Source organism: Heterocephalus glaber, unplaced genomic scaffold, assembly GCF_053883595.1.
Source record: "Heterocephalus glaber isolate CG9 unplaced genomic scaffold, H.glaber_assembly_v1.0 deba00001428, whole genome shotgun sequence".
Taxonomy (NCBI): Eukaryota; Metazoa; Chordata; class Mammalia; order Rodentia; family Bathyergidae; genus Heterocephalus; species Heterocephalus glaber.
The window spans coordinates 31,800,501-31,813,160 of NW_028258293.1; the positions used below are offsets into that span (position 1 = coordinate 31,800,501).

The window sequence follows — 12,660 nt, forward strand, 5'->3', positions numbered from 1 at the left end:
CAAGGATTTTCAACACTTTAGGGGTATTTTCACATTTAATCCTCACAATAGTCCTACTAGGTAAGTACAATAGAAGCTCGCTTCCATTTTCCACTAAACTGAGGCACTTAGTCCCTTCTGGGAAACACACTGATTGATGCTTCAGTCTGCTGATTGTCCCAGGATGCCCACCAAGAGAAACTAAATGTTCACCAAGAATCAGTTGTCTTTGTTCTCAAATGCCTTAATCACAGGTCAACTGTATTTGTTATTATAATTATCCAATGCGATTATATGTTGGTCAAATCTGTAAAATATGAATGAAAAGATGTGATTTTCAAGAAATCTAAGTCAATTGATTTTAAAAACTCAATGAGCATAAAATATGTCATCAAAAATATAAACTGCAGGGCCGGGGATTTAGCTCAGTGGTCTCGCCGCCTGTCTTGCAAGCGGAAGGTCCTGAGTTTGATCCTTGGTACCAAAAACAAACAAACAAACAAAAATATAAACTGCAATTGGATTGTGTATGGGTGAAACACTGAGAGATTAAGGTAGAGGGACTATTAGATCTAGGTGAATTCCTCATTCTGGTTGTTTCTCCCAGGGACTTTACATTCTTGTTCCATTTTAAAGAAACAAAAATTAAAAATCATAGCTATGTTTAGTTCACTTGGATGTTTAAATAAGCGAGAGAATGTAGAACTCAATCAAGCAAAGTATACAACAAGAAAAGATTTTGTCTGTCAAAAGGTGAATGATTTTAAATTAAAATGAGTTGAGGTGTGTGTGTCATATACTGTACACTAAAATGACCACAGTATTCCTTCCACACCCAAATGCAGGCTCCTAAACAATATGATTAGTTGTGCCCCTCTCCCCATCAAAAGGTGAAGTCTAGAGACCTTGTATCTGGACTTGGATGTGTGGTTTCTCTGGCCAATGGAAGACTGTAAAACACTAGGGGAAAAGTGAAAAGAGTCCATACATTGGGGTTTGCCCTCACTTGCTGCTGAGAACTCACTATCATCAGGGCAATACTCTCCAGCTAGCTTCCTTGCAGGGGAGACTCCAGACCAATCGGTGAGGCTCTCCTAGTCCTAGACCATTCAACCTAACCTCACAGGCTTAGGGCAGAGCAACCACTTAGTCACCTTACATAACATAAGACCTAAGAAAACTCCATTTGAAGACATTAAGTTTTAGGTGCTTTTTGTTAAACATTAAAAGCTAGCTGGTAGAGTATTGTCTCTTTTTAGTGATTTATCCACCTTAACTTTCTCAATTAACAGACCAATGGTTAGACCATATTGTGTTGAATAAAAGTGAATCTATTGTACTATCATCTCCAACTTGAAAACCACAAAACAGATACAGACAGGTTAACGGTTATTTCCACGTTCATACAGTGAGTGCTGGAGCCCAGATCTGAAGCTGCACAATCTAACTCTGGAGCACAGGCTGCCTAGAAAAGCTCTACCTCGCTAAACAAAATGACACATTATTAGTCCTTTCAAAAAAAAGCCTGGGCTAAGTGTGGAAGTTTTTGGGTTTTTTGACTTACATTCTTCTATTCTTTTTGAACTTGGAGTCATATGAATTTATTACCAGTTCAAATACTGAAATAAAAAAGGGACTTTCAGAAATAATAGCAACATATAAGTAAAAGGGTATTCTCAAACTTGGAGACATTATTACATGTGCTGCCGAAGCGAGCACTCAAACTTGGAGACATTATTGATTCAGGGAGACAGAATTAGGAGGGTGTGTTGTTTTCTAAATTGAACATTTCCATAATTGAATTTTATATAATGAACTACTTTACTTTTATAATCAATCGTAAAAAACAAAAATGTTATAAAAATATATGGTGTAGGGGCCGAGGATTTAGTGCAGTGGTTCTGCCGCCTGCCTCACAAGCGCAAGGACCCGAGTTCGATCCCAGGTACAAAAAAAATGGAAAGGCTTACCCTGTGCTGAGGAATCTGTCGCTCAAAGTTCCCTTCATAGTTATTTCCAAAAAGCTGTTTAAGTCACCAGAGAAAGGAGCCAGCAACTCCATATTTCTACCAGAAATAACACAGTGCTGGCCCCATGAGATTATGTGTATGTGCCTGACCCTGGTCCCGTGTCTCCTGGTCCAGATCCTGAACAGGTCAGAAACAGGGACCAGTGAGAGAGAGTGGAGGTGTGGGGAGGACAACCTGAACCCCCTCTACCACAGGCTTCTCTGCCTAAGTTTTAAATGTCAAAGGAGTAAAATTAAACTGTTTTCTAGCTGGGTATGGTGGCATGTGTCCCAACTACTTGGGAGGCTAAGGCAGAAGGATCATTTGAGCCCCAGAGTTCAAGGCCAGCCTGGACAACATAATGATATCCTGTCTTTAAAAACAAAACAAAACAAATAAACAGAAAAACCCATTTTCTGCTGTATGTTATTGTGCCCTACTCAGTCAACCTGCTTTCCATACAGATAAGAAACACAGGCCCAGGCTCCCCCCACAGGTAATAAGTGATGAAATTTAGTTGAGATTGCAACCATGTCTTCAGGTCCTCAATCCTCTGGCAATAAGGAACAGAAGGGATAGAACAGGAAACCAGGCAACTAGACACTGGCTGTCCTCTTCAAGAGCATTTATCTGAGGCACAGTTTTGACTTTAGAGTCAAGTACACTTAGTTTTCTTCCCACACCATATGTCATTGTCCATTGCGGCTGTACGTCTAGGTATCTGGGGCTGCAATAATACAACTCTGGAGTAAGACCTCGTTCTGAATCTTACCTCACAAGATCATGTGCAAAGATAACATTGAGATTTAATTTCCTTGTGGAGGTAATGATAGTAGCCAAGTCAGAGGACTGAATTACATACTGCACTAATATAAACTGTAATGATTCAATAAATGAAAATCACAGAAGGATTTGGGTGAAAAAATGGAGGATGCCACATTTCTGGTATCACGGAAGTCTCTGCTCTTAAGTAGCTCCCCAGGAGACTATGCAGTGGATAGCACCGGGGTGGAGCACATGGACCACAGTTATACCAGGCTAAGAATAACAATTTGGACAAGTAGCTCACCATGAAGAAGTGAGGGTGAGTAAGCTGACTCAGAACTGGAATGTTGTCTGTTGTCACTGAGTTAATTCTGGAGCACCAGGCCAGTGAGAAAATCCAAGGCTCATTTACAATGTATAAATTGATATAGATATTAGCTGCTTGATAATCCCTGGAACAAAAACAGAATCCACAGGGGATTTTTGCTCTCAGCATCTACAAGAGGAACAGCCACCATGCTTGTGAAAGGTTGATGGCTAAATCATCAGAAGGAACTGATCCAGGGACACATTATAATTCATGGTGACAGAAAGGGCTCATGCTATAAGATAAAGGGTTGAATCTAGTAACTCTGCTTCTGTAGCAGCAGTGGTGAGCTGGTAACTATATGTCCTATGGGGAATTTAATGAAAGAGAAGAAGAGAGATGGAGAGAGGAGGAGAAAGAGAGGGAGAGAGGAGGAAAAAAAGAAAAAAAAAGGAAGGAAATAAGGAAGGAAGAAAGGAAAGGGAAACAGAATGAGGAGGGTGAGGCTCTGTTTGTAGCATTTGCAAGCTTCCAAGTCAATTTCAAGTTACTGTTGGGAAAAACCAATTTGCATAGTCCCTGACTAACTCCTTGGCTTTTTCAAGCTGGGATGGGCTTCCTCAGGCATGCCTTCACTTGCATCTCAGCACTTAGCACCTCTTAATAATCTGCTCACCTATCACTATTCTTATACTCGACTCTATGTAACTTAAAACAGAAACTATGTCTCACTCATCTCTTGTATATACAGACCTAGTACAATACCTAGTTCCAAAACATTAGTTGAAGGTATAAAATAAATACCAATCTAGTGAACATTTTAAATTTCAAATATAAAGAATTTTTACACGAACTGAGTCAGGCGAATAAAACCTATTTTTTTTCCCAAGGCTGAACAGGAAGAAAACTAGTGAAGGAACACATCTAGTAATTCTAGTCAAGCTGCTACCTTCAGGGATTCAATTCCCACAAAAAAATACCATGTAAGTGCTTTCAATTTTTTTTAACCCTGACAAGGTATGCCATGTTGGAAACTGCTCTGTGTAAGCCTATGTTTGAATCCTATCTCTATCATATATTAGCATGGCATGCTCTTAGCCTTAGTTATAAACTTAAGAATAATAATCCTTTTCAGGGAGTGGTGGCAGTTACTTAATGTGTAAGAATTGTCTCTAATACAATTCTACAGTTCTTCTAATGACAATTTTTTAAAAATTAGGAAACAATAGTAAAAAGTTACTTCTTTGAGTCTTTTGAAACCAAAACTTAAAAACCAACTATGTTTATATAAATTAATAAGGAATGTGTGGAAATTTAATAATCAAAAAACAATAAACGTTGGTGAGGCTGCAGTGAAAAGGGAACCCTTCTACACTCTTGGTGGGAATGTGAACTAGAACAATGACTATGGAAATCAGTATGGCGATTTCTCAAAAAACTAAAACTATAAAGATATATTAAAGATATATTAGTGCTCACTTCAGCAGAACATATACTAAAATTGGAATGATACAGAGAAGATTAGCATGGCCCCTGCACAAGGATGACATGCAAATTCATGAAGCATTCCATATATATATATACACAAATATATATATACACATACAAATATATATATACGTACAAATATACATATATATATATATATTTTGGTACCAGGGATCAAACTCAGGTTCTTGTGCTTGTGCAGCAGGCAGCTAAACCACTGAGCTAAATCCTCGACCCTCCATATTTAAAAAAAAGATATATTATATTATATTATATTATATTATACATGCATACCAATGTTTATAGCAGCATAATTCATAATAGCTAAATCTTGGAAGAGACCTATACGTCCATCACTAGATGAAAAGACAAAGAAAATGTGGTATTTGTACACAATGGAATAATAAATACTTTGCCCTAAAGAAAGCTAACCTTGAGTCATTTGTAGGAAAATGGATTTCTTACATGAGTAACTCAAACTATAAATAAATTATAGAGCAAAATAAAAGATAGTAGGAAATAGGGTGAGAGATCTTTTGCATAAGGGAATAGAACCAAGATATGGATGGAGGGGGATTGAGATGAGGGGAAGGAGATTAATAAAAAATGAGATGCATTATATCATGTAGCACCTTCCCACAATGAATGCAATCATTATGTCCTGCAAACACGTACTAATAAAATTCTTTTAAGTGTGTTGTATGATGAGAGATTATAGCTCAAAAGAGGAGGAGCTCAAATCTATCTTCTGGGGGGGATAGTCTACATACACTTCATAATGTTTATTAGTAGAGGTAAGGTTGGAGAGGCAAGAAGGAGAAAGTAGAAGGACTAAAAATGATAATCACACAAAGAAATCTGAAAATGAGAAGGGGAAATTAAATATCTTAGGGGATATGTATACTTTATACAAGTAAGGCGATACATGCCAAGAGAAGTATGGTCACTTACCTTAACCCTTTGTAGAATAACCTCTTGTAGTCCACATTTATTATACTGATATTTTCTTTTGTTAGGTGTTCAACAGAGACTAAACGGCCCACATGCTGAAAACCAGGGGCCATGAACCTGACATACTGCCTATCATGACCTGGCAACCAAAAAATCTGCAAGTAGAAACAGGAAATCCTTTAGTGGTTAATGAGCTCTAGTTATAAATAGCCCCATAGAGAATGGAATCTCCATTCTAGCACTGGTAGTAGTCTATAAGAAGCAGGGGAAGATTCTAGTCCTTGGTGAAGCAGTCAATCTGGCCTAATATTGTCTAATGAACTCTTAAAATGAGAACCAGGATTTTCTTAAAGCTGAGTTTTCCCAGGACCTCTCTATTCATGAGTTAACATTATGGGCAAGAGCCCACTGTGTATAGAAAGCCTAATATAAAAAAATGGATGAGGACTGGTGATGAAACTCAGTGGTAGAGCACTTACCTACCATGCACAAAACCCTGGGCTCAATGCCCAGGTCAAAAAAAAAAAAAAAAAAAGGACAAGAGTTTGGTAAATTTGGTAGATATGGATAAAAGATGAGAATCAAAAAAATGTATGGTAAATGCTAAAAATAATCTTTAAAATGAGTTATTTCCTGCCACTAGGGTTGCTGTTATTAATCATCTGTGGTAATAGTTCCATTTGTTAAAACATATACATATATTTGTTCACTCACAGAACTCATATTCTGAGAATTTAGGTGATTTGGAATAATTGACAACTTAAATGTAGAGTGTTGGTTCTGAAAAATATGATGAAGAAATTTCTAATAAGAACCAGTTGTCTTTCCATATCACTCATCAAAGCTAATCCCCAAAGCTTTAGTGGCTCTAATAGATCTATGTTGGTGATGGTGCAAGTCATATTACATAATAATTACACATATTCCTCTTCAACAAGGTACAGATATTTCTCTTGGTTTGAAATAGTAGACAATCTCAACGTTTTTCCCCACTGAGATAAATTCAACTGGGGCATTCTCAGATAACCACATGTAGCTATATATAAAATAATCTTGCAGCTGGGCATGGTGGCATACGCCTATAATCCCAGCACACGGGAGGCTGAGGCAATAGGGTCGCCATGAATCTGAGGCCAACCCAGGCTACATAGAGACTTCAAAGACACCCTGAACTACATAGCAAGACCGTGTCTCAAAAAATATATAATCTTGGGCTGGGGATTTGGCTCAGTGGCACCGTGCCTGGCTCACAAGGGCAAGGTCCTGAGTTCAATCCCTGGTATGAGGAAAAAAAATTTTTTAAATATATAATCTTAATTCCCATAGGAAGCAAAATTATTTAAGGATTTAAGATTGAAAAATTAAGTTAAATTCAACTACTGTGCTTTGGGGACACACTACCCATACCTCCCAATCTCAACCCTAAATATTAAGACAGACATACCAGATTTTGTTCAATTTTAGAAGCAAGGATCACGCTTACTACCTGATGGACAAATGTGTGTCTGAGAGGATGTTTTTGTGGAGGGCCAAAAAGATCAAATATCACAATTTTTTTTTCCTTCTTTGCAATTTTCAATAAATCAGCTAGTCGTGGAATTGACTGGTTTCTTGCTCGTTTTTTATCAGCCTGTGATAGACGTTTCATATTGAAAAATGGTCTCGTCTAAAAATAAATACATCAAAGAAAATATTGATGCCCATCAAAAGTATTTTCCAGTTCTCCTGCTTTGTAGCCCCACACACTTCCATTTTGTTCTATTACCACTCAATCCCCTGGGCCCTCTGAAATACTAGTTCTGAGATAGGAATTGGCAAGGAAAGAAAAAAATGTAATTTCCATGGGTAATTATGGTGTTTAGAATGATTTCCACTATATTCTAGGACTTCTTGTATTTGCACTGAAGGTCTTGAGTGTTCTCATCTTGGCCTTCCTTTCCAGCCTTTTTTCTACAACTCAGACTAAACATCCCTTTCAGTCACACTGTCTTTATGCATGTGCTCTCACTGCTTTAGTTTTGTGTAACAAAAAGAATATATGTTTTGACTTCCAAATGAAAAGGATTCAATCCTAGTTCTATTCCTCCCTTACTTGCCTTCTTTGCTAGTAGCCACCTGCTAAAATCCTACTTCTAACTTAAACTTTTCCTTAAATATTCCTGAGCTAAAGAGAGTTCAGTGGTCATTAAGCCCTGATGGCCCATTTTTATGCCTCTAATAATGCATGTCTCATTCTACCTTACATGGTTATTTGTCCATATCTTATACTATTGTTTAAATCCTGGCTCAATATGATTCTTACTATACAACCTTGATGAAATAATTTGAATTCTCAGACTTCATCACCCACTCCATCAGAGTGGAAGGGTAATCTATATATTCCTTAGGATTATATTGAAAGCTAAGTCTTATAAAATATTTATAGGGTCTGGGAGCATGTTTCATGCATAGAAAAGTACACGATTCACTTCTTATTCTCTACTGATTCTTACTGGAGTTAGAATCTGTCATGGCAGGAACTGTTGTATATTCTCTGCAATGCATGGCACTTCACTTTATACATAGCAGGCTCTACATATGTTATATTAAATTAATAGATGTCTACTCTATTATCATTTGCCAGTTTTAGATCACTTGTAGGTGAAGCAAGTGATAAAAATATCTTCAGGAGAAGGAAGAAGTAGCTACCTCACATTTTCTTAAGACTCAAGTAATCTCTCTTTTTCTCAATGCAACTTCATTGTCATTCTCATTCCCCTCTTTCCATTTCTTCTCCTCCTTCCCTTACCTTCCTAAATAAGCTGTCCTTTCTTGCATATGTGAATAGCTTTCCTTTGCTTTGCCCTTCTGCCATTATGTTTTTGCCTTGGACCCAGCCAAGCTGAAATGTCTGAAACTGAGCCAAAATAAATCTTTTCTTCTTTAAATTGTGTTTGTCGGGTATTTTGTTACAGCAAAAGAAATATAACTAACTGAAAATTGTTACCAGAGATGTGGGATTGTTGCTGTAAGTATACCTGAGCTTGTGGTTCGGAATGTGAGAGAAAAGATTAGAGAATCAGGCTACAGATATCCTAGCAGTAGAGATTGATAGGCAATTCTGTTGGTTTCAGAAGACCAGAATGGTTAGAGGAATGTGGAAAGTGAAGACTATTCTCATGAAGTTTCATATGAGAATGAGGATTCTATTGGAAATTATTATATTCTAGCAAAGAGTTTGTCTACATTTTGTCCACATCCTATGACTTCGTGTGAGGCTGAATGTAAAGGTGTCATGAATATTGTTGGCTGCCATATCCTCAGTGATAAATGGGAACAAACTACCTGAAATACGGAAAAAAAATTTTCAGTTTTGCCAGAAAATGAACTTGTGTAAAGCTGGGCACCAAGAAATTGTGGTTGCTAAAGAAATTAGTATGATTAAAAAACCAAGCCAGGCATGGTGGCAAACGCATGTAACCCCAGCAGTCTGGGAAAATGAGGCAGGAGGGTCACAAGTTCAAATTTTGCCTGAGCAATTTAGTGATTTAGAAAAACCCTGTTTCAAAAAAAATGAAAAAGAGGTGAAGACACAGCTCAGTGCAAAAGCCCTGGGTTCAATTCCTGGTATCACAAAAATAAAACAAAGAAAAAAACAAGAAGACAAGTACTTTGCACCAGGACAACAGACAAAAATTCTTCAAGGACATCTCAAGAATTGGCTAATCTCCACCTACTGCAGGTCCAAAGATGTAAAAGTGTAAAATTGTTTGAAAGATGTTGCTTTGAGGAGAGCCCCAATGTGCCCTGCTCACTTAACAGTGTATAGGGAAGTGTTTGCCTGAGTTCTGCCTTCCAGGTACTCAGAGGCCACTGCATCCATGGTCCAAAGAGGCCTGGCTAATGCTCAAGCTGGTCACACACCTTGGCATTGTCCATTTGATTCTGGTTTTATAGGCATAGAATGCAAGCATTATGGAGTCATGGATACTTCCACCCAGATTTCAAAAGAAGGGTTGGGAGGCCAGGAAATGTGTGACAGGGTTGGAGTCCCTGCCAGGAAATCTGGAGAGGGCAATGCATGAAGCTGTGGGAGGCTAAAGCTGTTATAGAGACCCTAGGAAGTTGGAGATACCAGGAACATAGGACATCTACCAAGAAAAGCCAGAGCCAATGAACAAAATCAGCCCAAGAGAGGCCATGTGGGCTGCAACCAGCAAAGCCACAGGGGCAATGCTCCCAAATCCCTCTGGAGCATACCCCTTGCTATCATGTGGCCTGGATGCTGGACATGGAACTACAGTATTTACTGATTACTCTACTGAGTTTTGATCTTGTTTGATCTGACTCTTTTCTATTTCCATATTCCTTCCTTTTGGAATGGAGATGTTAACCTTGTGTCATTGTATCTTGAGAGTATGTGATTTGTTTTGTCTTTGTTTTTTTATAGAGGTTTACAGATAAGAGTTGCCTTGAGTCAGAAGACTTGGACTTGGACTTTAAAGTAATGTTGAAATTGTTAAAACTTTTGGAACTCTTGGAAATAAACTAAATGTATTTTGCAATATGAGGTAGGCTTAAGTGTTTGGGGACAGGGTGGAATGTTATGGTTTAGATTTAAAAAAATGTCCCCCCAAAGGCTCATGTCTTCAGAAGTGGGGTTCTTGGAAGATAACTAGAGCATGGAGGCACTAATCTCATTGATCCATTGATGAGATCATATTTGAATATGCTATTAGAAGGCAGGGTTTAGTTAGAGAAAGTAGGTCCTGGGAACATAACCTGAAAGGATATAATCTTACGCCTAGCCTATTCCTTTCTCTTTGATATTTTCTTGATCTCTCTGCTTCCTGACTACCATGAGGTTAGCAGCTTTCCTCCAACATTCTCTTCCACCATGATGTTTCTCCCTTTGAACCAGTCAATCATGGACTGAAACCTCTTAAGCCATGAGCCAAAATAAACCTTTTCCCCTTTAAAAAATTGCTAGACCAGAGCATAGAAATTGAATGAAACCATGATGTCCATAATGTTCATAATCTCAATTACCTCTACAAAGACCTTTTTATCATTAAAGGTAACATATTTATAGGTTCCAGGAATCAGGGCATGGACATCTTTGGGAGGCCATTATTCTACCTACCACACATCCTGAAAAGGGCAAATTCTTCAAAGAGACCTAACAATCCTAAATGTGTATTCTCTTAATGAGACAGCTTCAAAATACATGCTGCAAAAACTAATGAATCTCAAAGGAAAAGTAACAAATAGACTTCATCATGCCTTACTAAGTAACTGAAAGAACAAATAGATGGGAAATGAATAAAAATAGAGACAACTTAAACAACATGATCACTCAACTGGCATAATGATATTTATAGAATACTCTACCCAACAATTGTAGAATATACATTCTTGTCACGTGCACTTGGAATAAGTTTTGTCAAGACATGCCATATTCTGGACTATAAAACAAACCTTAATAAACATAAAATAATAGAAGTCATACAATAAGTATTCAGGTAAGAACAATTAAGCCAGCAAAGAATAATAAAAATATCTGAAAAATCCAAAATTTTTGAAATTTTTAAGAAACATATTCCTAAATAACCTTGGATTAAGGAAGAAAGCTGAAGAGAAGTTAAAAAATATTTCTAGTGAGGCATGGTGGCACATGTCTATAATCCCAGCACTCTGGGAAGCTGAGGCAGGAGCCTTGCAAGTTCAAGCCCAGCCTGTTTTAGTGATTTAGAGAGACTCTGTCACAAAATAAAAATTTTTAAAGGCTAGGGCTGTAGTTTAGTACAAAGGCCCTGGATTCACTCCCCCATACCGAAAAGAAATTCTAACCAAATAAAAATTAAAATACAGCATACCAAAACCTACAAATGAAGTTGAAGCAGTATGCACAGGTAAACATACAATAATGCTTATATTAAGAAAGATTTTAAATCAGTAATCTAAGCTTGTACCTTAACAAACTAGAAAAAGAAGATAAAATCAAACCAAACTCAAACAAAAATAATAAAAATTTGAGCAGAAGTAAATGAAATTAAAAGTAGAAAAACCACAGAGAAAAAAATGAAACTAATTACTGTTTCTTTGATAAGATCAACATAATTGTTTAATCTCTAGTCAACTGAAGAGAAGATTGCAAATTACCACAATCAAGATCTTAAAAGGATAATAAAGAAATATATATATATATATATATATATATATTTTTTTTTTTTTTTTTTTTTTTGGTACGGGGGATCGAACTTGGGACCTTGTGCTTGCGAGGCAGGTGCTGGAACCACTGAGCTAAATCCCCGGCCCAATAAAGAAATATTATAGCTGAGCTTGGTGGCACACACCTGTAATCCCATCTACTTGGGAGGCTGAGGCTGGAGGATCACAAGTTCAAGGCCAGGTTAGGCAATTTAGCAAGACTGTGTCTCAGGAAGAAAGAGAAAGAAAGAAAGAAAAAAGCTATGGATATAGGTCTATGGGAGGGTTCCCTGGGTTTAATTCTAAGTACTAGAAAAAATATATATAAACACTCTATGACCACAAATTAGACAACTTAGATGATATAGAGCAATTCCTCAAATGAAATAATCAACTATCACTAAAGTAGAATGAATGCCCCATAACTATTAATGAAATTGAATTTATAAGTAAAAATCTACAAAGAAATTATTAGTAATAATCAGCAAAGAAAACTCTGGACCCGGGTGTGTTTACTGTTGAATTCTACCAAACATACCAAAAAAATAATACCAATTCTACATAATCTCTTCTAGGAAACAGAAGGAGACAGAACACTTCCAACTCATTTTATGAAATCAGCATTACTCTAATATCAAACCCAGATTACATTATTGGAGAAGAATACTATGAACAGTACCCTTCATGAACATCCTGTGAATTTCTAATGTCACGTACATTCTTTTTAGCCATTAGTGTGGAGAAGCTATAAACTGTAAAAAAGAAAGCTCTATATTGCCAGTTAATCTTATGCATATAAAATAATATGTATGTTTCAGAGTTGTAAATGTCTTAGTTTTAATGGTGGACTGGAAGTACCAGGAGATCTGCAAATATTCTCATTGCATACAATGTTTTTACATTCAGAAGAAACAGAACAAAACCTTTTAAAATAATTATATATTATACCTATCACTAGAGCATTTTATTCTT

At 37.0% G+C, this 12,660-nt stretch overlaps 1 protein-coding gene and 1 non-coding gene across 11 annotated transcripts in view; one reads left to right on the forward strand and one right to left on the reverse strand.

Moving 5' to 3' along the window:
- Positions 1-12,660, reverse strand: part of Gdpd4 (glycerophosphodiester phosphodiesterase domain containing 4) — a 106,713-nt gene that overhangs the window by 15,269 nt on the left and 78,784 nt on the right. For 8 of the 10 annotated variants that reach the window (XM_021248265.2, XM_021248267.2, XM_021248264.2 and 5 more), the window contains 3 exons: positions 6,944-7,165; positions 5,500-5,654; positions 3,058-3,205 (listed from right to left, as the gene is read on the reverse strand). The exons of 1 other annotated variant lie outside the window; for it this stretch is intronic. In XM_021248265.2, coding sequence (XP_021103924.1) covers positions 3,058-3,205; positions 5,500-5,654; positions 6,944-7,165 — 525 coding nt within the window. The remainder of the gene's footprint in view (positions 1-3,057; positions 3,206-5,499; positions 5,655-6,943; positions 7,166-12,660) is intronic. One more of the 10 variants, XM_087212007.1, reaches the window with a different exon arrangement.
- Positions 4,532-4,638, forward strand: LOC147828061 (U6 spliceosomal RNA). Its single transcript, XR_015451507.1, has one exon. It is a non-coding gene; the product is annotated as a U6 spliceosomal RNA (small nuclear RNA).